This window comes from Passer domesticus, chromosome 28 (assembly GCF_036417665.1).
Source record: "Passer domesticus isolate bPasDom1 chromosome 28, bPasDom1.hap1, whole genome shotgun sequence".
In the NCBI taxonomy this organism is placed as follows: Eukaryota; Metazoa; Chordata; class Aves; order Passeriformes; family Passeridae; genus Passer; species Passer domesticus.
Genome location: NC_087501.1, coordinates 3,230,830 through 3,256,947, shown reverse-complemented (window position 1 = coordinate 3,256,947; position 26,118 = coordinate 3,230,830). Strand labels below are relative to the sequence as shown.

General features: G+C 50.3%; 1 protein-coding gene across 1 annotated transcript in view; it reads left to right on the top strand.

The window, feature by feature from the left end:
• UNC5D (unc-5 netrin receptor D) overlaps positions 1-26,118 on the top strand; it is a 92,413-nt gene that overhangs the window by 61,285 nt on the left and 5,010 nt on the right. The window contains exons 5-14 of the mRNA XM_064400593.1: positions 2,626-2,806; positions 2,984-3,151; positions 3,971-4,135; positions 12,684-12,869; positions 14,472-14,849; positions 16,506-16,590; positions 18,128-18,296; positions 19,172-19,399; positions 21,967-22,116; positions 24,807-24,971. Coding sequence (XP_064256663.1) covers positions 2,626-2,806; positions 2,984-3,151; positions 3,971-4,135; positions 12,684-12,869; positions 14,472-14,849; positions 16,506-16,590; positions 18,128-18,296; positions 19,172-19,399; positions 21,967-22,116; positions 24,807-24,971 — 1,875 coding nt within the window. The remainder of the gene's footprint in view (positions 1-2,625; positions 2,807-2,983; positions 3,152-3,970; positions 4,136-12,683; positions 12,870-14,471; positions 14,850-16,505; positions 16,591-18,127; positions 18,297-19,171; positions 19,400-21,966; positions 22,117-24,806; positions 24,972-26,118) is intronic.

Sequence of the window (26,118 nt, the reverse complement as noted above, 5' to 3'; positions counted from 1 at the left end):
CCCAAAGGTTACATCCCTGCCAGTGACAAACATCTTTTGTCATCACGACTCCTTTAAATGTATTTTTATCCCATAAATCCATCCCTTGGTTCTCTATCTCTGAAACCCTCCATCTGCTGAGGCAGAGCAGGGGATGGCCTTGGATAAACCTGGTTTTCTCAGGGAAGGGGGGCTGGAATGAGGGGAGCACTGGCAGTGCCATCTTCCCTGAAAATCAGGGTTTGATCTCACGTCCCGACACTTTGGTGTTTATGTTCTGTCTGCTTAATGTTCTCCCTTTGCTGGGATCATCATTCTTTGAAATGCTCTGCTTTAATGTAAATGTTTTAATGTTTGCTGCTCATCAAACCCCTCATTCCCAGACTCAGCACACACAGGATCAGCGTGTGCTCCCTCCAAGGCTGAGGCTGACAGGAACGGGGCCCTTGAACCTCTCTCACCACCCAGAAATCCCCTGGCCTGAGGAGAGTCAACATTTATAAACACACTTGTGAAATAATGGACTCTGGGAATGCTGGCCGTGTTTGTCATTTCTCTGCCCATTTCACTGCACATAAAGTGTGTTCACATCGAACTCCTGTCACTTGATTTATGCCCGTGCGGCTGCTCCATAATTTAAATTGAATTCCTAATTTCTTTGCTGAAACCCCCTCGGATAATTGCTGTTAAGGTTAACTGCAGAAGGGAAACTGAATAGTGAGTGGATTACTTGGTTGTTCTGTGTCTTTAGACCACAGGGAAAGGGAACAAAATCCAAGGGATATTGTCCAGAGGAAGGTCTGGCATGGCTGGAACTTCCAGGATATTGTCGAGGGAAAAGTCTGGCATGGCTGGAACTCCCAAGGATTTTGTTCAGGGGAAGGTCTGGCATGGCTGGAACTTCCAGGATATTGTCCAGGGAGAAGTCTGGCATGGCTGGAACTCCCAGGATGTTGTCCAGGGGAAGGTCTGGCATGGCTGGAACTCCCAGGGATTTTGTCCAGGGGAAGGTCTGGCATGGCTGGAACTTCCAGGATATTGTCCAGGGAGAAGTCTGGCATGGCTGGAACGCCCAAGGATTTTGTCCAGGGGAAGGTCTGGCATGACTGGAACGCCCAAGGATTTTGTCCAGGGGAAGGTTTGTCATGGCTGGAACTCCCAGGGATTTTGTCCAGGGGAAGGTTTGGCATGACTGGAACTCCCAGGGATATTGTCCCGGGAAAGGTTTGGCATGGCTGGAACACACTCCCAGGGATATTGCCCAAGAAAAGGTCTGGCATGGCTGGAACACAGTCCCAGGGATTTTGTCCAGGGAAAGGTTTGGCATGGCTGGAAAAGGTTTGGCGTGGCTGGAACACACTCCCAGGGATTTTGTCCAGGGAAAGGTTTGGCATGGCTGGATTTAGCACAGCTGCTTGGTCCCTGCTCCTGAGCTGTGCCCAGGCTCCTGCAGGCACAGGGGAAGTGTCCCCTGGCTGGGAGGGAGGGTTGGACACAGGAGGACAGAGAGATGGCAAAGGGATCACAGAGCTCAAATCTTTCCCCCGTTTTCAGTGTGATTCTGAACCTCCCCCTCGGGTAAATCACATTTGCACAGATGTGTCAAATCATGATTTCATTCCATAGCCACCGTGTGGGATGAGGTGTCCCAGACCCGGAGCCTTTTCCAGGTGAGTTTGCAGCCCTTGGCCGGGATGTGCAGGGCTGGATCTGTCCCAGCAAAGCCGGGAGTGCTGCTGTGGAGGGGAATCTGCTGCCTGGCACCAAACGTAATTGGCTTTGATGGTCAGCGTTTGCAGATTTGTTTAGGAACTGGAAAATGTACAAATTGCAGCCCATCTGCGCAGAGCTGAGTGCTAATGAATGCCTGCAGCTACCACAGCCATAAGCTCATTACCACAAAGTTCCAAGTCCTTCCACAAGTTGCTAAACAAGGTTATTCATCTAAAGGGAGTGGAGAAGGGAGTTTGACTGCAGGGCACAGCCAGAGCTCCTCCAGATCTAGAAAAGCTGTTAAAACAACCCCCTGCTCTTTGGTCTTTTAATAGAATCCGTTGATTTTATTTCTATTTTTAATTTTGCTCTCCTGTGACAGCAGCTTGCCATGCCTTAACTATTTTCTGTTAATGTTTCGAGCGGAAAGGCGCCTTGCGGTGATTCCTGGGCGCGCTCAGAGACGTTGGGTGGTGAACTGCAGAAGATGGATTGGAACACATCGTGCACAGCCTTTCAGGGGGTTTATGGACCGTGGCAGCAAACACTAATGGCCTCTGTTCTCAGGATGTTTGTGTCAGCTGGGAATCTGTTATGATGACTCGGCTCTTCCCCTGTGCCATGTCAGGCAATTTTCATTTTCTTGTTTCTTCACAAAAAAAAGTGGAATTGATAATACTTATTATCTGTTTTATAGAACTGGTAGTTGTCCAAGTATTTGAACATCCAATGCATGGTGCAGCAGAAGCAATATGTAAAAATATTGTTGGGAGAAATTTCTATTCTCTCTCAGCTGAGATTTTATTCCATGTTCCTTGAGGAAAAATCAGCTTTTCTAAGTTACCAGCCAAAGGAAGCATTTTCCCATCCAATTAACGAGGTCATGAGATGCCTTTGGCCTGCTCCACGTTTTCCTGTGCTCCTCCCTGCCAGGTGGAGTGGCTGAAGAACGAGGAGCCCATCGATTCCAACCTGGACGAGAACATCGACACCAGGGCCGACCACAACCTCATCATCCGCCAGGCGCGCCTGTCCGACTCGGGCAACTACACCTGCATGGCTGCCAACATCGTGGCCAAGAGGAGGAGCCTGTCAGCCACCGTGGTGGTCTATGGTCAGTGACAGGGCTGGGGGGCAGAGGTGGCCGTGCCTGCTGTGCCCTGCTTTGATTTGTGCTGCTGTCGCTGCACTCACTCAAACCTGGCACACTCAGGATCACCCAAGCCCTTCCCGCTGGGTGGGTTTGGCTCTGGCACAGCCCCTCAGCTCCCCCCACGTTGATTTTTTGCAGTGAACGGGGGCTGGTCCTCGTGGACGGAGTGGTCCAGCTGCAACGCGCGCTGCGGCCGGGGCTGGCAGAAACGCTCGCGCACCTGCACCAACCCCGCGCCCCTCAACGGGGGAGCCTTCTGCGAGGGCATGTCCGTGCAGAAAATCACCTGCACCTCCCTCTGCCCCGGTGAGTCCCTGGCCAGGGAGGGCTTCGGGGGCTGCAGTTACGGGACAGCTTTCGGTGGGAAGCAGCAGCAGGGAGTTGGGAAGGGAACGGGAAATGCAGCGTGTTTAGGCCGAGCCTGGTGTGGGTGTGGGTGCAGTGCCAGCTACATGTGGGCAGGCTGGATCTTACCCTGGCACCACCAAAACCCTGCTCAGGGGGAGAAATAAGGAACCTGGGTGGGGTCTGGGGTTAATGCAGGGAAGGGAGCCGATGTTAACAACACCAGAAAGAGAAACACAGAAACCTGAGCGTTGGGGATTCCCAGTGTGTGGAGACGCGAGGCTTGACTCCATGTTTCTCAGAAGGCTGGTTTATTATATTATGATATATACATATATATATATAAATACTACATTAAAATTGTACTAAAATAATAGAGAGAAAATATCATCAGAAGGTTTGAAAGAATAAGAATAGAATGCATTACAAAATCTTGTGACTCTCAGAGTCCGATGCAGCTGCATCTGTGATTGGCTCTTAATTAGAAACAACCAACATGCACCAATCACAGCTGCACCTGTTGCATTCCAAGCAGCAGATAGTTATTGTTTACATTTCTTTCCTGAGGCCTTCAGCTCCTCAGGAGGGAAAAAATCCTAGCAAAGGATTTTTCATAAAATATCATGGCAACACCTGAGATAAGAACTTTGTTAAAAGCATTAATTATCTTGCGAAAGTTGGCTTAGAAGCAGAGTTACGGAGGGCAGCGATGAAACAGGGCTGCTGCAGGCGCTCCCTGGCGAGGCAGGCAGAGCTGACTGTGCTTCCCTGGGCCCGCAGTGGACGGCGGCTGGGAGGTGTGGAGCGAGTGGTCGGTGTGCAGCCCCGAGTGCGAGCACCTGCGCGTGCGGGAGTGCGCCGCGCCCGCCCCGCGCAACGGCGGCAAGCACTGCGAGGGCCTGAGCCAGGAGTCCGAGAACTGCACCGAGGGGCTCTGCATCCAAGGTGAGCTGTGCCACGGGGCTGGGAACGGGGTTTGGCATGGCCTGAAGGCCAGGGAAGCTGCGTGGGTCTTGTGTCGGAGCTCTTCCCGTGAAAAGGGAGGTGGCTTTTTGGTTTTTCGTGCGGAGTTTGAAGTTTTCCGGGTCTATGGATTTGCGTTGTTCATTCTCTGCCTGTGAATGATCAGGTGATGCTAAAATCCCAAATCCAGGGGGGTTGCAGGGTGGAACTCACACCTCCACGACCAAATGTGCTTCCTCAGCCTTTCCCTGCAAGCAAACGGGCAAAGCCCCCGGGAGAGCTGCGGGTGCAGGAGCCGGTCAAGGTCGGAGTTTGCTCCTTTTGCTGCCTTTAGCAGGAGTTAAAGCCAGGCAGATCTGCAGCTCCCTGGGAAAGGCTTTGCCCTTCACCAGTGTCTGGGAAGCATCTGGCACTGGGAAGCTGCTGCTGCCCCCAGCACGGGAGCTGGGCAGAGCAGCCCTGCAGCTGCGCAGGCTCCGCACACGGGAGGAATTTGTGAGTTTATCCCTGCCCTGAGCCTGCTCCTGTCCCTGTGGAGGGGCTGTCACCTCGTCAGGTGGAACAGCAGCCCTGGGAGCCATCAGGAGTGCCAGGGCTGGGAGATGTAAACAAGGATGTGTCTGTTTTCTGTAATGTTGTGTTTAACCAGCCCTCTGTCCTTGTTTCTGTAGTTCTGCGTTGCCTTTTCTCTTATAAACAAAATGAACTCTGGTTTTTTTTCTGCCCTGAGATTTTAATACTTTCCCAGTGGCAGAGAGCATCCTGTGTATTTATTCAGGCTTCAGAGGTACCTGAGCTGAGAGCTGCAATCAGATTTTGCTGGGGTTTGGTGGGAGGGAACACTCAGCACTCTGGCTGTGGATCCCAGCACTTAAAATTCCCAGGGCTACAGAACAGCTCCAAGGTAGCCAAGGACAGAAATGTAATTTAATTTCTTTTTCCTTCCCTGTGTTTCAAGAAAGAATAACCAGAGAGGTTTGGGAGCAGTGCCATTCACTCAGCTCTCAGGGACTGGGATGTTTCCTGGGGTCTCTCTCCTCTCCATTGATGAATTCCTATTCCTGCTGATGGCTGGCTCAATCCCAAATCCATCCCATCAGCATATCTGTGGGGGGCTGGCAGGAGGACGTGGGAAGGGCGTGAGGAGCAGCAGCTGAGGCTGCAAGTGGAGGTGTGACAGCAGAGGGGACCTGCCACCCCCTGGCTTTGTCAGTGGTGTCCCCAGGGCCAGCTCAAGGTGGCCCCACTCAGGTCACTGCCTGAAGGAGCACTGCCAGTGGGAAATGCTCCTGTCCTGCCCCAAATTCCCTCCTTTACCCACTGTGGGGGCACTGCCACACCCCACCCATGCCTGGGGGCACAGGGACAGGGCCAGGACTGTGCCAGGGAGCCTCTGGCACTGAGGGAGCTGGCTCAGCTCTGCCCTGCGAGGCCTTTGGGGCCACACAAACTCATTCCCTCCTTTTCCCGGAGTCCCAGAACCCTGATTTGGGTGGGAAGGGACCTTAAAGCCCTGCAGTCCCACTCTCCTCCATGGAGACACCTTCCATGGACACCTTCCCCTGTCCCAGGTGGCTCCAAGCCCTGTCCTGTGCTCCAGGAGCTGCATTTCCCTGTGGGTCCAGCTGGACTGGAGAGTTCTGTGTCTGCTGCTCCTTCCACCTCCAGGTTAATCCTCTCCCTCCAGGTGTGATCCTGTCCCTCCAGGTGTGATCCTGTCCCTCCAGGTGTCATCCTGTCCCTCCAGGTGTGATCCTGTCCCTCCAGGTGTGATCCTGTCCCTCCAGGTGTCATCCTCTCCCTCCAGGTTGATCCTGTCCCTCCAGGTTGATCCTGTCCCTCCAGGTGTCATCCTGTCCCTCCAGGTTAATCCTCTCCCTCCAGGTGTCATCCTGTCCCTCCTTCATGGCTCGAGCTGGAGCTGTCCCTATGTCCTCGTTGTTTTTAGGGTTGTAATTGCTTCCTCAGCTAACAGGAATTGATGCAATTAGCCTATTTTTTAAAAAAAAAAATCTCTTCTCCCCTGTTCATCTTCCAGTATGTGCCTTTCCTGCTCCGCTTCTCATCCCGTGGGGAATTGTGGAGGAAATGCAGCCCTGAGCCACAGCAAACCAATCTCTTGGAGGTTTTTTATCAGGCACAACTCGTTAACTTTGCTCCTTCTGTGAGGCAGAAATAGCAACATTCCTTTGGTTAACAAATCAGGATGAGCTGAAGGGGAGGATGGGAATGGAGGGTGCCAGGGAAGAGCCAGCCTGGGAAAATCCTGATCCTTGGGAGGCAGAGAATGGAACGGGGATAAAATGGATCAACTCTGGGGTTCTTTATTCAGTCCCTGACTGGAGAGTTGGGGAATAACCCCAAGACACCACTGAGGAACATCCCAGAGCTCCCTCTGGCCTTGGATCCCCTGGGAGGATCCCAAAGGTCCAGCCCTTGCTGAGGAGCAGCTGGAAGAGCTTTTCCTTCAGGGATTTTCTCCTGGAACTTACAACTCTTGTGCAGACCCAGACTTGGATGCAGGAAGAAGATTCATGTGGGGATGAAAGATTTCCAGGGCTGCCAGATCGATTCCCTGGGCCCCAGACAGTCCCAGTACCTCACTGGTCTTCTACATGTTTGTTCTCCCAGTGTTTATTCCCTCCCAGTATTCCCAGTTGGATGCTTTGCCAGGCTGGATTTCTCTCTCTTTCCTGCAGAGGTGAAAGCTTTCTCTTTGCTTAATAAAAGAGAGGGTTGTTGTTTTTTTGAGAGCTTTTTGTTTTACTTTTATCTGTTTGCTTTAAAGTTATTTTTCCCGACTTCAAAACCTATTGATTTCTTCTCTCAGTGCCCAAAACCAAAACAAACAAGTAGGGCCACAAGGACCGACCTGCAAACATGTTTTTACTAATGCACCCCGAATAATCACAGCACAATCACAAATCATTTTGTTTTCCATTTTCCAAGCAGTGCTGCTGCTGTTGCCAGGAGGCTCCTGGACCCAGGAATCTCCATTTCCACGGGAAATCTTTGCAGTTTGGTGCAGCCAGCAGCAGGGAAGGCTTTGCTCCACTGCAGACTCCAGTCTGACCCTCCTCTCTGGGTCATTTTGTGCCTCATTTTCCTGCAAAACCAAAACCAGCCTTGGGCAGGGAAATAAAAACCTCATCCCACCGGGTTTTTGGTGAGGAGCCAAAAATCCAGTGATCTTCTGGGTTAAGTATTTCTAAACTGAGCAGCCTCACAAACATTAAAATGAAGAGAGGAGCCTCATAATGTGCCTGACTCTCCCAATTTTAGGGATAACTTTGGCAGGTTTTAGGTTATAAATGATGACTCAAGTGATTGGCATGAGGCAGGGAAGGGTAATTTTTGAGAGCTGCAGTTCCACAGAAAACCCCTTTTGTCCCATATTTCCATCTGCTGGGGGCACATGGATGTGTGTGTTCATGTACACACGGAGAGGTGCCATTATTGGGGGTGTTTAGTACAAAAATGTGAATAAACTGGGCATTTTTATATCTTATAACTAATTGAAGTGCCCATCACCAGCCTTTCCATAGATCACACACACAAAGGAATCATTAATTCTGACCTGAGTCTCTTTGCCAATGATCCACTGCAAGGTATTGAACTTCCTTCTTGCTGAGGTGTAAATAAACAACAGCATCCAATAGAGCCAACAAATAACCTGAATTAACCAAGTGAGAAATTGCTGCAAAGGAACTTCCTGATAGGGATTTAGAGGGGAAAAAAAAAAAGAGAAGATGAAGAGAAAAACATGGACAACATAAAATATTCATATTGTCAGCAAACGAGGAGAAAATGTTTCATTTATAGAGTGAGACAGAAGCAATATAGGAGATAGATATGCTCCATGTAAATTTATTAAGTGCAACTTTCTCTCTTTCTCCCTCTCCCTCTCCCTCTCAGATAAAAAACCTCCTCATGAAATAAAATCCCAAAGATCTTTTTTTTTTCTCTTGTAAATATGATTTTCCTCGTCTCCTCTGCCGTTTGGGTTATTTGTTTAGGAGCTAAGTAGGAGCCAAGGTTTTATGAGAGGCTTTAGCATGTGCTGAAAGCAGCTGTGTGATCCCAGGTTCAGCGAGCCAGGGGAGTGCTCATCCCCACCAATTCCTGACAGGGAGCCCTGGCTCGGCTCGGGATCGACCTCTGCAGCACCTGGAATTAGGAAAAAAAGGAATTTCTGCAAGAGTTTGGGGTTCCTGGTGCAGATCTGGTTCTGCTGCTGGCTCTGGCCCTGCTCAGCTCCCTCCTGTCTCACCTGGAGGGTGTTTCTGTGCCTGGGATCATCCCAGGGCTGCTGTCCTGCACCTGCAGCTCTGCCACCCCAACAGGGCAGGAGACCAGGGGGACGAGGGCCAGGAGGAGAGGGAATGGCCTTGAGCTGTGCCAGGGTGGGACATCAGCAGGAATTTCCCCCTGGAAAGGGCCTTGAGCTGTGCCAGGGTGGGACATCAGCAGGAATTTCCCCCTGGAAAGGGCCTTGAGCTGTGCCAGGGTGGGACATCAGCAGGAATTTCCCCCTGGAAAGGGTCTTGAGCTGTGCCAGGGTGGGACATCAGCAGGAATTTCACCATGAAAAGGGCCTTGAGCTGTGCCAGGGTGGGACATCAGCAGGAATTTCCTCATGGAAAGGGCCCTGAGCTGTGCCAGGGTGGGACATCAGCAGGAATTTCCCCCTGGAAAGGGCCTTGAGCTGTGCCAGGGTGGGACATCAGCAGGAATTTCACCATGAAAAGGGCCTTGAGCTGTGCCAGGGTTAGATATCAGCAGGAATTTCCCCTAGAAATGGCCTTGAGCTGTGCCAGGGTGGGACATCAGCAGGAATTTCCTCATGGAAAGGGCCCTGAGCTGTGCCAGGGTGGGACATCAGCAGGAATTTCCCCCTGGAAAGAGCTGCAGAGCATTGGCAGGGGATGCCCAGGAGGTGCCCACCCCTGGAGGTGCCACCTGGGGCCGTGGCTGGTGCTGCCCTTGGTGGTGCTTGGTGATCTCCGAGGGCTTTTCCACCCTTGGTGATTCTGTGATTTTACATTCCTGGTGCTTAGTTTTCTCTCAGGATACCCAAAATCTGCAAAAGGGGCTGAGGATGCCTTGAACCTTTGGGTTTGTCTGGGTGTCCCCAAAATCAGCCCTGATGGGCCACTGCTCTGGTAGCGGGCTCACTTTTTTGTCTGTGCAGTTCCATTTCACAGAGGAAACTGAGAGAATCCCAGTGAAATCTCTGGATTCTGTGATTTACCCAAAAACGAGCTGCGGTGGGGATGATTTGGAGATGGAAAGGGCTCAGTTCCACCCTGGGGCAGGGACACAGAGCTCACAGGAGCTGCTCCAGGACTTCCCCACTCATCAGGGATGCAAAATCAGAGCCAGGGATGAAGATCATTGAGGGACAGCCTGGAGGATTTCTTCCCTGAGCTCCTGACTCGTGATCCCCGTGCTCCAAGAGTGAGGAGAAGGATTTTGGGCTGTGGGAGGGATGGGGAAGAGCCCATCCCTGGGAAGAACCTCTGGGATCTACTGCTGGAGCTGGGGAGGAGGGCCCTGCACAGCTCCTGCAAAGCTCTCCTTGTAAATGAGATAATTTAATCAATTACCTCTCCTAATGCACTAAACCAAATGTTTCACTTTCTGCTCCTGCACATCTTAAATTATCTTCAGGTGCTTTATGAAACTTAATCATAGTTAATAGAAACTTCATTACCATCAAATGTGCTTTCAATAAATGTTGTGTAACAGTGGCAGGAGGTGGAGTGAAAAATGGGTTGCAATTACCACAAACAAGGATCCTGGAGCAGAAAGGGATAAAATTTGTGGTGCCTGCCAGGGTCCCTCCCACCCCTGGGCCGGGAGGACACAGCTCATTAAGGAATAATTGGTGGACTATAAATGTTTGCTTTTCTGGTTTGTTTGCTTGGTTTCCACTTTGTTCCCTTCTGGGAAAAAAAGAAAAGCTGAACTTCACCCTGCTCCCCCAGATTTCCCACGTCTTCCTCCTTCCCTTAATTTCCAGTCATCTCCCGGGGAAGGGATTCTCCAAAAGAAAAGATCAGAAGGTGAAGAGGTAAAAATTACTTAAAAAAAACAAAACAAAACAAAACAAAAAACAAATAGTGGTTGTTTCTAAATCCCAAACCAAAAATAAAGGCTCCTTTCTCATGGAGTTGTGTTCCCTGGAATAATTCAAGGAATATGAGTTGCTCTGGGTTTGCCCTTTTAGCATGAAGCTGTTTAAAACCCCACTAAAGCCTGGGAAGGATCCTCTGCCTCTGAGCTCTGTGTTCCCTGAGGTTTGTGGGGCATTTTCCTGGCTGTGGGAACAGAGCCATGACCAACTCACTGCAGGGAAGGACCCTCAGCAAGAATTCCTGTGAGAGGTTTTAATCATCAAATTTATGGACCAGGCTCCAGTTCAAGCCCTGGAGACACTTCAGAGTCAATGAAAAGAGAATTCTTCTCCTCAGAAGGATTTTGCTTGAGTCAAACTGCTCCCAGTTTTTTGGATTTTGTGCCCCCCTTCTCATCTTTAATCCACGGACAACAGTTTAAAAGTGGGGAAGGGGAATTGCCTGAAAGGGAATCGATGGAAAAGGAGATGCTGAAGCACCTGAGGGGATTTAGGGCCAGAAATGGCAATTACAGTGAGCACCTGAGGAGGGGAGCAGGAGCTCAGCTCTGGGATCCTCCCCTGCTGTGCTGGGGCTGGAAGCTTTTCCTGCCAGGATATTTCTGCATCTCAGACTCAATCGTTTCTCATCCCAGCAAGGCAGGAGGGGTAATTCCCATTTCCAGCACTTTCCTTTTTTAAAGCAATGATCCAAAGGGAAGAGTTAGAGATGCTGCAAAACCCACGAGCTCTCCCCGGGAAGGGAAAGACCCCAATTGTTCCTGGGTTTGTGGAGATCCATCCCCTCCCTCCTCCCGCCTCATTCATTGCTCTAATTACCCACAGAAATTAACTCAACAATAGCATTTCGTAATTAATTCCCTGTAACAACAAAGCAACTTGGGAATAGGAAATTGGAAGAAATAGAAATGTAATTATTGCCTGTGCTTCCTTTTCTGCACCTGGTGCTGGGGAACAAAGCAGAGCTGTGGGAGTGGGGCTTTGGACTGGGCTTTGTGTTGTTTTGGTCCCATCTGAGATGTTTCCAGTTTGCCTTCGTGACCCTGGGGCTTTGCATTTGCTTTTTCTGCCTGGCCTCTGCCATTGTTGCATTGTCAGCCAGTGTCTCACTCTCTGCAATCCCTAACTGAGCTTAAAATTCTCTTTACAGCATTTTTCAAGGGGGGATCTCATGGAAATAAAAGGTTTCAGGGGAAAAAAAAAACCAACAAACTCTGTGTGGCAATGGAATTGTTCTAGGAAGCTGAATTTTGTCACCTTACAAGTTTGTTCAATGTGGTTTCCTGGCCTGCCACAGAAGGAGGATTCCTCCCCAGAGCTGATGCTTCCATGCAGACTTGGTGGCTTTTCTTTTTCCTTCCCAGCAAGTTGTGAACGTGTTAAAAGCAGAACTGTTTTTTATTTGGAGATTACTTGAAAATACAGCAGAAATTCTGCAGGAGTATTTTCTTGGTTAAATGGTCCCCCTACATCCCCCACGTCCCTGTGTCCCCTGTCCCTGACAGAGTTCTTGTCCCCCCACATCCCCCATGTCCCCCTGTGTCCACCATATCCCCATGTTCCCTATTCCTGATGCAATTCTTGACCCCCATATCCCCATGTCCCCATGTCCCCTGTCCCTGACAGAGCTCTTGTCCCCCCACACCCCCCATGTCCCCTGTCCCCGACGCAGTTCTCTTCCCCTCACGTCCCCCATGTCCCCATGTCTCCTGTCCCTGACACAGTTCTTATCCCCCCACATCCCCCATGTCCCCTGTCCGTGACACAGCTCTTGTCCCCCCACATCCCACACATCCACCATGTCCCCCATGTCCCCTGTCCCTGACGCAGCTCTTGTCCCCCCACATTCCCCATATCCCCACATCCTTCATGTCCCCTATCCCTGATGCAGTTCTTGTCCCCCCCACACCCCCCATATCCCCTTGTCTCCCATGTCCCCATGTCCCATCCCTGATACAGTTCCTGTCCCTGCACATCCCCCGTGTCCCCTGTCACTGACACAACTCTTGTCCCCCACACCCCCCATGTCCCCCACACCCCCCCGTCCCTGTCCCTTACACGGCTCTTGTCCCCCTCCATGTCCCCCACACCCCCCCATCCCCCTGTCCCCATGTCCCGTGCCCCTGTCCCTGACATGGCTCTTGTCCCCCCACATCCCCCACACCCCCCATGTCCCCGTGTCCCCTGTCCCTGACACAGCGCTTGTCCCCCCACATCCCCCATGTCCCTTGTCCCTTCTGCAGTTCTTGTCCCCCCACACCCCCCATGTCCCCATGTGTCCCCATGTCCCCTGTCCCTGACACAGCTCTTGTCCCCCCACATCCCCCACACCCCCCATGTCCCCCACATCCCCATGTCCCCTGTCCCTGTCCCTGACACAGCTCTGTCCCACAGACGTGGAGCGCGGCGGGGACGTGGCGCTGTACTCGGGGCTGGCGGCGGCGGTGCTGGCGGTGGCCGTGCTGGCGCTGGGGGTGACCCTGTACCGGCGCAGTCAGAGTGAGTACGGCGTGGATGTCATTGATTCCTCTGCACTCACGGGAGGCTTCCAGACTTTTAATTTTAAAACAGTCAGACAAGGTTAGTGCGGCGATTTCCTTTCTTCTCTGCAGAGCTCCCGCTGCTCAGGCTCGCCTGCGTTTGGGGAGGGGGTTTGGGGCAGCCAGGGCAGGGACAGCGACCTGGAATTGGCTCTGCTCTGGCCCACAAACACAGGATCCTCCTTGGCCACACTCCAGATGCTTTAGGAGTGCTGTCCAGCATCCAAAATCGCCATGTCCCTTCCAAAATCGCCATGTCCCTTCCAAAATCCCCACGTCCCTTCCAAAATCGCCATGTCCCTTCCAAAATCGCCATATCCCTTCCAAAATCCCCACGTCCCTTCCAAAATCCCCGTGTTCCTTCCAAAATCCGCGTGTCCCTTCCAAAATCCCCAGCTCCTACACTGATTTAGGAAAAGCTCAAATTAAAGCAAAGCAACCGAATCAGAGCAAGCCCAGGCACCACAGCTGGAGCTCCTCCTGTTCTCAGTTACAGAGCTTTCCTTCCCTCCAATAAAAGGAATTATTCTTTTCCTGATAATCTCAGCCCCCCAGCTGGAAGTGTTTTGTAAGCTGCTGTAACACAGGCACTGAGGGAAATCAATGTGTGTAAGACTGGACCCCTAAAGCTCTAGAAAACACCACCAGTGCCATAAAATATGGACAAAACCTTTACTAAAAGCAGCTCTCAGGTTTCCAGGAATGTTATTCCCTCCGAACAGGAAGGTGGGGAGGGAGAGAAGCGGGGATGAAAGCAGGATGTTTATTGATTCTGTGCTGCCATTCTACCTCAGACCTGCCTGATTGTGGGTGGGTGGGAGCGTGGGCAGGGTGTGAAAGTGTCCCCATGTCTCTGTTCTCTCTTCAGAAAAGGGAAATATGTTGCAGAGTTTGTTTGGGGGGGTTTTGTGGGGTTGTTTTTACAGTTTCTTTATTTCCTGAAGACGTTCCTCACCAAGCATGACTTGCAAGAAATTGGCAAAAGGGCTTGGCAGACAAGGACGTTTGAAGGAAGTTCATTCATCCATTTCTAAATCCAAACCTTTAATTAGGGCTGTGTAAATCTCAATGACTGTCTCAAACAAGAATGTTTTCCTTTGTGGTTCAGTCTGAATCTTGTTTTGAGTCTGGGGAATTGTTTGCTTGGCTTAATGCTTAAAACCTTTCATTCTGGATGCTCTGAAAATTCCCAACCAAACAAAGAAAAAGACCCCACCACAAAACCAAGCAGCCAGAGGATTCAGGCCCTAAATCCATCCACTCCTCATTTTTCAGGGTGTTTTCTGAGGTAAAACACCTCAAAATGAATAACTGTGGTGTCTTCCCTGTATCACTCTTGTCCCACCTCCCTTTCAGCCCAGTTTCCCTCAGGCACGAAGTTGTGGGTTTGTGTAAAAGGTCTGCAGGAAGATGTTGTCACCCAGTGGGGTTTAATGTAAGGAAAGAAAACAACAAGGGAGGCAAAAGGACAAACACACAGACGTGAATCCCAACCAAAGGAGGCTCCTCCTTGGATTATTCTGCACTCTGGAGCTGCCTGAGGCGTGCCAAACACAGAGTGTCAGATTTTGGGCTCTGAGAGCTCGGGGAGGGTGGCAGGATTGCTGAGGTGTCCCCTCCATGCCTGCTGCTGTCCCCACAGGTAACTCCCTGCTGCTGAACTCGTCCCTGCAGCCCGAGCTGACGGTCAGCAGGACCTACAGCGGCCCCATCTGCCTGCAGGACCCCCTGGACAAGGAGCTGATGACCGAGTCCTCCCTCTTCAACCCCCTGGCCGACATCAAGGTCAAGGTGCAGAGCTCCTTCATGGTGTCCCTGGGTGTCACCGAGAGGGCCGAGTACCACGGCAAGGCCCACCCTGGCACCTTCCCCCACGGCAGCCCCAGGCCCTTCGGGAGCATCCAGGCCAGGAACAAGGCCATGTTCATCCAGAACCTGGCCTCCATCTCCAGCAGCAGCGAGCTCAGGAGCACGGCCCTGTTCGGGCACCTGGGGGGTCGCCTGGTGGTCCCCAACACAGGTGGGTGGCTTCTTTACCATCAAAGCACATAAAGGAATTTCAGATGAGGCTGCCTGATGTAGTGTTTTATAACTGATTTTTTTTTTAAAAATGAATTTTTTTAAAAAGAAGAAGTAGGGGCCCCGTTAATGCAAATTTTGGAAGTAGGGCACGTTGCCCACACAGGACACGAGTGATCAGAGGGAAGCCTGGGCTGAAGAGGCATTATGCCTGTTTGAACTGTTTTAAATTACTGCCTCTCTTGATGTCTTCAGCATGAAAGTCACATTAATCAAAGCTGTGCCTTGCTTGGATGCTGCTCCAAAGGAGAGGCTCCCCGGGAAGGGTCGGCCCTGGATCTTACATAAAGGGCTCACGTTCCAGCAGCAGCTCCAGCCCCACAGCCCTGGGGGATACAGGGACAGCAGCCAGGCCCGGGGACAGCCCCACTGCCCAGCTCCTGCCCCTCCTGCCTGCCTGTTCCCCTTTCTTGGAGCAAAAAGCTCCCCAGATTCCCACAGCAGGGCCCCTGTCCCAGGCTGAGATGCTCCCTCTGCTTTGTGACAGTTTTGTGACCTTGGGGCTTTGTGGGGTGTTTCAGACCTGCAGGATCGTTTGTGGAATGAGCTGCACAGCAGATCAGAGCCTGGCAGGGTCACAGCCCAGCTGTGTTTGCATCACCCCAAATCCCAGCCCTTACCCTGGGTGTTTTCTCTCCCCAAAAGGCAGCACAAAAAGCCAGATGCCCCATTGCCAGCTCGGTGTTATCATCCTTCAACTCCAGTGATATTTATTCACTTTAAATTCAGCTCTGTTTTCGTTTGAGCAGTGGCTCCAGGATTATCTGCTGCTCTCTGGTTGAACTGGATGATTTAGAGCTTTATCCTTCATGTCCCACAAAACGGGTGCTTTAAAGGTTACCATAAAAAACGTGGTTTGTGTTTAGAGAGGATTGATAACAGTGACAACCCAGGCATGCACAACGTGGGGAATGTTTTCATTTCTCCACAGACTGGTTTTGTGCTGAGGAAGGAACATTGCAGAGGCACAAAGTTAAGGCATGAATTAAGAATTCCCTCATACTGTATATTTAGCTACTTTATGTAATGATAGCCCCATCAATTAGATTATTAAAATATGTATTTGGTCCACTTGAAATTTATGTAATCCTTGCTGCCTTTATGTAAGATCAGCTGTGCCAAGCAGTTGTAAATTCCAGTGTGATCGAGTCAGTGCCTCACCAAGGCTCTGCATGGTGTGACAGATGCAAAGCCAAACACATCCCCCCTCTCCTGAGAATGAGATAAAGCAGTTTAATTGCAGTGGTACCCGGTGGAAAACTGCCCTGTTAACTGCTGATCCACTCTGGTGGTGTGGAAGGAGAATGGGATCACTTGCAAGAGCTGGGATGTGTGGGGACAAAGGGGGGATCACAATCTCCATGGGGAGATTCCCTGGGATCCCACAATGTGGGATTTCAAAAAGGAAAGAGCTTCCAACAGGCTTTTTGGGGAATAAGATGTCTTTTCCTTTAATGGAAAAGCATCAGCTTTATTTCCTTTGCTAGTTTGTGTTCCTTTGTGAGAAGAGGAATGCAGAGGAACATTCCCTCAGGGCTCCCTGTCCCTGACACCCCTGCCCTTCCCAAGGGTCAGCCCTGCCCTCGCTCTTTTCCAGGGGTCAGTCTGTTGATTCCACACGGGGCAATTCCAGAGGAGAGCTCCTGGGAAATCTACCTGGCCATCACCCAGAAGGAGTCCAGGTGAGAGATCCGGGGTCATGGCTCTGCCTCCCTTAACGGGTTTGGGGTGGGACATGCAGGAGCCACTCCTGTCCCCACTGCTGGGGTCACCACCCTGCTGGCACCCTGAGAGGGACACAGAAATGGCCTTGGAGTGCTGCTCCCTTGGAACCCTTGGAATTCTTGTGCCTGCTGCTCCTTTCTCCTCTCCCTGCTCAGGAGGAGCTCAGCACCTCGGGCTCTGGGGGTGCTTTGAGGTTTTTTTTTAGCTTGAGAATCCTACAGACACTTGGAAGCACCGAGGCTTCAGCAGAATTTATTATTGTGGCACTTGAGGAAGGAAAAAAAGGAATTGGCCATTTTTTGTTACCCTGTTGTGCCTTTTTCCCCTCCCCTGCAGTCTCCCTCTCACCAACACTTGTACACACAGACTGGAACATTCCAGCCTCTCTTTAGCAGGAATGGGGGTTGGAAAGGGAATTTTCTGGGCACCCACAGCTACAGCTCCACGTCAGGGTGTCAGCACAGGCACTGGAATGGGGTACCCAAGTCACCTTGGGCTTTTCCCCTTTTTATATCCTGGTTTTATTCTTGTACCTTCTTGTTTTTACATTGTTTGAGATTCTTTCCCTAATTTTTACCTTGGTTGAGGTTCCTCTTCTTATTTTTTATCTTGGAAACACCATTTGCTTTCATTTGAAGAGGGAATTGCACACCCAGTGATTTAGAAACCAATCATGGGGATCACACCACCCAAATGGATTAAAATACAACCAAACAGCAGCAAAACCAGCAGGACAAGAGGTTTCAATTGCTGCTTCAGTGTCCAAGGGATTCTCCTCCACTCTGGCACCGCTCCTGCCCGGGGATTTATTCCAAGAGATACAGAAATCACTTGGGTGTGGGAGTGGGTCCACTTTGTTGGAGTGGGAGAGAAGAGAAGCAGATTCCACATCTCTGGAAGGCAGCAGGCAGGGGATGGAGCATTAACTGAGCCCAGGAGAATCCCTGGAGCTCAGGTGGGATCTCCCCTGCCTGTCCCCGATCCACAGCCACGGCTCCACCTGGCCCGGCCCTAATTCCAAGCACAGCCCTGTCCCTGAGTCTGTAAAAGTCACTGAGCTCCTTCCTCCTGCAGAATGCAAATGGGTTTTCAAAGCGGGGAGATCGCACTCAATCTGGAAGAATTTATGAGCCTGTGTTTTTTAAGCCATAATTTGTTTTATCTTCACTCCCGCGAAAATATTGTTGATGGCAGCGTTTGAAGGCAGAGCACGGTGGGGACGGGACCAGCTGGAGCTGGGCTGGCTGGCACAGAGCAATTTCAGTGCTGGATTTGGGTTAAACAAATTGAAACCTACTTTAAATACCAGAGTCCTAAACTGACCGGCCGCTGATTGGAGTTAGATGGGGTCTAATGGGTTTGTTTCATCTCCAGCTGCTGCTTCCACGTGAAACGAGCAGAAATGAGCAGATGAGGGAGGTGCTTGGATTTGAACTGAAATCTTTTCAGTGAATTCTCACTCCTGACAGCCACTCTTGTCTTTGCTGCCCCAAGCCTGGAGCCGGAGGGCCCCGAGGTGCTGCTGGGGCCCGAGGTGAGCTGCGGGCCCCCCGAGCTGGCCGTGAGCACCCCGTGCGCCCTGAGCATCCCGCACTGCGCCCACGCCGACCCCCAGCACTGGAGCATCCACCTCAAAAGGAGGACCCAGCAGGGCAAGTGGGAGGTAAGCCCAGCTCCAGCCCGTGGAAATGGAGTTAACTCTTGGTTGTGCAGAGATTCTGGCGGGGATAGACACAGAGAAACATGTGGGAGAAACAATCATGGCGAAAAAACTTTGTGAAGAAGCAGCAGAATTGGTTTTGGGTGTTTCACCAAGATGTGCAGGAGTTTATGGGTACAAAGCTCAGCCATGGATGCAGCCTGTCCTTCTGTCCTGTCCCTCTCTGAGCCCCTGCCTGGGTTTTGCTGTGTTTTAAACCATTCCCAGCCCCATTTTCCTGATTCACATTTACTCAGTCCTTGGGCAGCTCCAGTCCTTGGGCAGCTCCAGCAGTGCTGGCCTCAGACAGCTTGGGTCACTGAGGAGAGGGACAGATGGACACAGGGACGTGGGGACACAGAGCAGGACTGAGCAGCAGAGGCAGAGCAGAGGGACTTTTTGAGGAAGGGAAACGTGGCTGTAATGGGTGTTCTGGAAGGAAGTCAAACCCCAGCCATTGTTCAAGGTTTGCTTATTGACTTTAACCTTCAAGGTAATTTTTTAACTTGACACTGGGGAGAAAAAATTAGCCAGAAAGTCAAGAGCACTTGAAAAAAGCTGCTAAAATTGCTTAGGCATCATATTATTATTGTATGTACACAGCGAGCTCTGTGCAGGGCATGGCCATAAATCCTCCTGCTGACTCAGGGCTAAATTGGGAATATTTACTCAGGGAAGCAGTCCCCCTTCTCCCCTTCCCTGAGAGTGCAGCCTGGCTCCCAGCAACACTCTGCATTCCAGTTGAATAAAAATAAAGAATTAATGCCATGACTCCTATTGTCGAGGCCTATTGATTCGACTTCGCTTTATTCTCTTTAAACCTGAATTTCATTTTGCAGGAAGTGATGTCTGTGGAAGAGGAAACTACTTCTTGCTACTGCCTGTTGGATCCTTATGCCTGTCACATTCTCTTAAACAGCTTTGGAACTTATGCCCTAATTGGGGAACCCATCTCAGACTGCGCCGTTCGACAGCTGAAAGTCGCCGTTTTTGGCTGCCTGTCTTGCAATTCTCTGGATTACAATCTGAGGGTTTATTGTGTGGATAACACCCCTTGTGCATTCCAGGTAAATGGCTTTGCTTTGCTCCTCTGGGCTTGCTTTGTTCTCCCATTAAATCCTTTTACTCCCTGGGCATCCCCAGCCTTAACCCAATGAGAATAGTGGATTTTTTAAGCACCGCTGCACCATTAGAATAAATCCCTTAAATTCCCTGCAGTTGTGGATTTACACTGAGAGCTCTAGGGCAGCCAAAGTTTCTTGTTTGCTCTCTCATTTTTTGCCACATTCTCAGCTACCCAAACTCACCCAGCCCTAGTTTACAAAAATCAATTATCCTGCATTTCCTTAAAAAAAAAAGGCAAATCCTTGGCTTTGGAATGAGAATTATTTTCCTGCACCGAGTTCCAGGACACAACAATGACATTCTCTGGCTTTTGGTAAACTCAGGAGCTTTAACAAAACGCTGCTCTTTGGGGAACTGAAACGCAAACAGTTGTGAGGTGAATTTTTCTTTCTTGCTGTGGCACAGGAATGGGAACACGGCTCTGACTGGAGCTGCTGCCTCCGTGCTTCCAAGAAAAGCTTCTAATAAAAGGCAAGGCACCAAAAGGATTGTTAGAGGCTCACAATGGCTTCCTAATTACCCTCTTTATAACACTTAGACAATTAGTGGGTGCCGGTGTCTTCCTGATGAGTCTGGAGGAAATGATCAGAAGAATAATTACCAGTTCTCTGCCTTGCCAGGAGTGAGCAGGGTGTGTGCAGACACTGAGACAGCCGAGTTCGTGGAGAGAGGCAGCCCTGAGAGCAAGGGGATGAGTGGGGAGCACGGGGAATTCCGCAGGTTTTGGGTGAAATGTGGGGAATTTCACAGGTTTTTGGATGAAATATAGGGAATTTCAGAGGGTTTTGGGATAAAATATGGCAAATTTCAGAGTCTTTTGGATAAAATATGGGGAATTTCACAGGTTTTGCGATAAAATATGGCAAATTTCAGAGGTTTTTTGATAAAATATGGGGAATTTCAGAGGATTTTGGATAAAATATGGCGAATTAAAGAGGCTTGTGGACAAAATACGACAAATTACAGAGATTTTTGGACAAAATATGGCAAATTTCAGAGGATTTTGGATAAAATATGGTGAATTACAGAGGTTTGGGATAAAATATGGTGAATTTCAGAGGTTTTTGGATAAAACATGGGGAATTTCACAGGTTTTCTGATAAAATATGGGGAATTTCAGAGGTTTTTGGATAAAATATGGGGAATTTCACACGTTTTTGGATAAAATATGGGGAATTGCAGAGGTTTGTGGATGAAATATGGGAAATTACAGAGATTTTTGAATAAAATATGTGGAATGTCAGAGGTTTTTGGATAAAATATGGTGAATTATAGAGGTTTTGGATAAAATATCGGAGTTGGGGTTGCCAAGTGGTGCTTGGCAGTTAATCCTGCACAGTGCAGGTTTATGTAAGAGACAAAATTCCCTTGGTTTTGACTTTTTGCCTGGCTGAAAATTCTCCTCGCTCCTCCAGCAGCTGCTTTGGGCCTTTGGGAAGTTCTGAGTGTGCTGGAAACTCCTGGCTCTCAAAATTGAAGAGACCCAGGTCCTTTTGGTGTTTTACCCCAGTGCTGCTGCTGGAGGAGTCCCAGGTGTGTCACTGAAGGCAGAGCAGCACTCACAGAACATTCAAAACCATCCAACATTCTCCAGAAATTCTGAGAATAGTTAAGAAATAATCTGCTCCTTCTGTGGCTGGAAACCAAAAACTGACATCTCCCATTTTTTTTCCTTCATACGAACCCAACCACCAGGGGTTAAACCAACCTAAATGCCTGGAAAAATCAGTTTATAATAGAAATCCATTAGTGCAGTTTCAGAGAGCTGGAGCATTGAATTTGCAGAAGGTCACAGTGATTCCAGGGGCTCCTCTAATGACAACTTTGGTCCTGACAAGCACTAAACCCCCGGATGGACACACATTTGATATAATTTATGTGGATTGAGAAAGGTAATTTGGAAGCACTGCTTGCCTGCTGATTTTTAAAGACTTCTGCAACCTTTCCTCCCTCGCTGGTGTTTTTATTGCAGCAGCACAGGAATAAACATTGCTCAAGTACCGGCAGGGGTGATTTTTTTTTTTGCCGTTATGTTTTAAATTCACCGAATTTCATAAAAATTTCTCTTGGAGCAGAGCTCTGGAGGGCTGTAGTGCAAACCCCTGCCCAGAGTCTGCCCTTCACTCTGCTCAGGATCTTGTCCAGTGATTCTGGAAGTGCCCCAGAGGTGGGAAATGGAAGTGAATGATTTCACCTGAAGCATTTAAGGGCTCTGAAAAGCCCTGAGAGAAGTTCCCCAGCTGTGCTGGGCTGCACTGGGGGTATCGGAGAGCCAAAAATTCAGTGTCCAACCAGCACTATCTGTCCAGAAATGGGGCTGGCAGTGCCCAAACCCAGCCTTCTGGGAAATATCAAATATTTATAAATATAAACACCATCAGCTGCCCACGAGAGAGACTCCACTGTGCATTCCACTGGGGGGGAACCTGGGACCCCCACAGAAAGGGATTCTCACTGGATTTGGGGTTTGTTCCTGATCCTGGAAATATTCTCTCCTCCTCCCTTGCAGGAAGTGGTTTCAGATGAAAGACTCCAAGGGGGACAGTTGCTGGAGGAACCCAAACTTCTGCATTTTAAAGGCAACACCTGCAGCCTCCAGATCTCAGTGCTGGATGTGCCTCCCTTCCTGTGGAGAATCAAACCCTTCACTGCCTGTCAGGTACCTGGCATTTCACTGCTTCCCTCTGCACTGGGGAAAAAAACCCAAATGAACCAAGGTTCCTTTGATTTAAAAAAGCTTTAACCCCCCCCCGAGCATTTAACAAAAACATGTTGCCTTTTGATTCTGACAAACACAGATTTCGTTTACACCAGAATGCTGCAAATTTGTCATTTGACAGAAATGCTTGTGCTTTCCCCCATTTCAGTTGCCTCCAACAGAAGGCAAATATTCCTGCTCAAACTTAACCACTCCTCAAGATGTTTCTAATATGTGTCATTCCAGTTTTGATATAACTATGGAAATATGGCTCAAAGTGACATTTAAATGTAACCATGAGTTCAACTCACAGCACGCAGAGAGCAAGCATTAGAACTGAAGGGCAGCAAATTGGTTTTTCTCTTCTCCATTAATTAGAGAGGCTGTTGAAAACCGAAAAGGAAAAATCAAAACAAAAGAAGAATTTCCAAGGATTCTGATGACTGGAAATCCTAAGGAATGTGCTGGCACATGGAGTGGGCTGGTTTTAAAACACAGCACTCAATTAGAATGTACAATCTCCCTTCTCCCAGAAGCAGAGACAGTTTTGCATCCTCCAGGATTTTGGCAAAAACCCTGTTTTAAATGTGTTGCCACGTTCCCCAAAACATGAGGGTAATGGGCTCTGAAAGTTATAAACACAGAGGCAGAGCCAGAGCAAGCCTCTCCTCGTTAACAACGTGGGGATAATTTGGGCTACAACTTAAAAAATGAAATAAATTAATCCTTTTCAGCTTCTTAGGGAGAAGAGCTTTTGGGTGTTTAGCTTGTTCTTCTCACTCACCTGTTTTTTAAAAGCCAAACCAAGCAGGGTTAGGATGTCCCAGTCCTGCCAGTGTGTGCCCAACAGAAAATCAAATCAGAGGAGTTTCCTCTTAATGCAACAAATTCACTTCTGCCCTCAGCAGATTATAGAGCTCCACACTTTGATTATTTTATTGTCTCCTAATCCCTTCTCCAAACACGAAGAATAAATGTCTGGAATTCAACCTCCAAGTGCCACTTCGAGCCTGATCAGAGCAGGGGCTCGGGGCTGGAAAAAACCTGTGCCAAACCTCTGCTGCCAGAATGGGCTGACCAGGGCTGCCCTGACCCAGAGGAAAATTTCCATTTTATAACTGGTGTAACTGGGATGGCTTGGGCAGCTCAGAAACACAATCACTGCTCCTCACAGGAGCTGCAGAACCTCCCCTGGCTCGGTGCTTCCCTCGCAGTGAAAAGTCTGGTGACAGCTCTGGTTTGCTTCCAGCCTCTTTATAGAGAAAAGGATCTATTTTTGCACGTGGAGTTTCTTCCAGTGTTCCCTGGGTTCCTCTCCTACATCCCACCCTGTGAGAGCAGCTGCTTGTGCTGCCTGGCAGGAACAACTGAACACAGGCTGTTCCAGGAATGTCTCTGGTCCAGCAGCAGAGCCTCCCTGGGCAGCGTGGGGAGGAGGATTTATGGAAATGATGTCTCAGACAAGCAGCAATCCCACTCTGAGGCCGAGCAGATGAATAAATCACACTGAGGAGCTGCTGGAAGGCAGCTGGTGGCAGGTGGCACCAGGATTCCTGCAGATCCTGCTCAGAGCCTGTGTTTGTCCTGGCCTGGCACGAGCAGCTGCCCGGGGCTTGGCTCCCTTCCCGCAGGGGATCCCTGCAAGCTGTGGGTGGTGCAGGCAGAGCAGGGATGGGCACGGCAGGAGCTGGGCAGGCACCTCTGGCTGCTCAAATCTGCCTCCCATCCTGCATCTCCCGGAGGATCCAGCTCTGCCTGGGGCCATGAGATGATTTACAGCCCCTCTGTCTGCAAGGAGCTTAATTATAAACTCAGAGTGGAGCTGAAAGCATCGCTGGAATACTCCAACCACTCATTGTTCCAGCACTCCTTGCTGCTCTGCTTTGTTTCACACAACTCCTTTCAGCTGACTGATTCTTCCACTCAGAGTGAAAGCAGAGATCATCACCCTGAAAAAAATCTAATTACAGTTGCTCCACTTCTAACATTTTACTAATGCTTCCTTTATCACTGGGAGCATCTTACTACTGCTGCTGGGGATCCAGCATGGGGACAGGCAGGGAGCTGGGGACAGAGGGAAGGGCCAGGGCAGTTCCTGGTGGGAAGTTTCTTTGGGATGGAGAAGGGAGGGCTGGCAGGGCCAGGGCAGTTCCTGGTGGGAAGTTCCTTTGGGATGGCAGGGCCAGGGCAGTTCTTGGTGGGAAGTTCCTTTGGGATTGAGGAGGGAAGGCTGGCAGGGCCAGGGCAGTTCCTTTGGGGTGGAGAAGGGAAGGCTGGCAGGGCCAGGGCAGTTCCTTTGGGGTGGAGAAGGGAAGGCTGGCAGGGCCAGGGCAGCTCTCAGTGGGAAGCTCCTTTCCTTGGATTCTGGTTACAAGGTGATTCCAAGGAGACACAGGAATCCTGATCCTGGCAAGGGGGAGGAAGTGAAATGCGTCTTTTTGAAGTCTCTTTAAGCATCTTTTGTAAGAGTCTCTTGTTACTTGTTCTCCTGAGCTCTTGGTCACTGCCACACCTCAGTTCCATCAACCCAATCCTCATTTTTTGGTTTGGTTGGAGATGCAGGGGCCGTTACCGAGCTCACCCCATCAGAGCAGCACTGGCTGTGTACCCCCTGGCCGTGTCCCCACCCCTGACGTGTCCCTGTCCCACAGGAGGTGCCGTTCTCCCGCGTGTGGCGCGGCAGCCCCCGGCCCCTGCTCGGCGCCTTCTCGCTGGAGCGCTTCAGCCCCGCCACCACCCAGCTGTGCTGCACCGTGTGCGTCAGGCAGCTGCAGGGCCACGAGCAGCTGCTGCACGTGCAGACCTCCATCCTCGAGGTACGGCCACCAGCACCCCCTGCTCTGTAGGGCACTGTGGTCACGGAACAGAATCCTGGGGTGGTTGGGTTGGGTTGGGTTGAGTTGGGTTGGGTTGGGTTGAGTTGGGTTGGGTTGGGTTGGGTTGGGCTGGGTTGGGTTGGATTGGGTTGGGGTGGCTTGGAAAGGTCTTAAAGCCCATGCAGTCCCACCCCTGCCATGGGCAGAGCCACCTTCCACCATCCCACCCCTTGGACCCACCCAGGGATGGGGCACCACCTCTCTGCGCACCGGTTCTCTCCGGTTTTGTCCTTTCCTCCTCCTGTAGTTTTTGCTCAAAGCTGGAAGCAGTCTTTAAAGCCTTTCAGATCCCATTTCCAGCAGAAATCAAGGCACAGAGACAGACTCTGCAGCACCAACAATAATTTATCGATAATTTAATTATTCGTTGTTTGGGTTGGTGGCTGCTGTTTCCTAGCAAGAAGCCCTTGCAGAGCACTAAGGATTGGGGACAGGGGTACAAACTCTGCCTTGTGGGGACTGGGCCCTGCTCATGATAAAAGAAATCAGACCTACAGCTGAGCAAGCTGCTGATGTGTCCCACAGCCATGAGAGCTTCAGCAGCTGCATTTTTTTAGATTGTTGAGCATCTTTGTTCATTAATCCAGATTAATACTTCTGGATTAGAGCTCTACACCCCTAAATGCTCTGAGCAGGGAGTGCAGCAGCTGGACAAGAGCATCACGAACATCATCCTGTGTAAAAACTCCTCAGGACTGGCCGAGTGTTTTCTGCTCCTCTGTTGTTATTTCATAAAACCCTTTGTCACTCTCTGTGTCTCCAGCCCGTGTTGCTGCTGCCTTGCTCTCCCTCTCTGCTGTGTTTTTAAGGGCCCTGTCTGCACACAAGTCCCCAGAGCATGTTCCCGTTCTGCTTCAAGCAGATTTGCTGCTGTGGAAGGCTTTCTCATGCCTATCTCCAGCAAGTGATTGAAGAGGGAGGATAATTTGACTGCAAAATAAATCTGTGAGTGACAACTCCCCCCCGGAGCCGCTCCGTGCGTGACAATCCCCGCAGCGCCCGGGTCGCTGTGCTTATCTCACACGTGCAGGGCAGGAGCTTCTCCTGCTCTGCATCCTGAGCAGAGCCCAGGGCAGAGCTGCAGCAC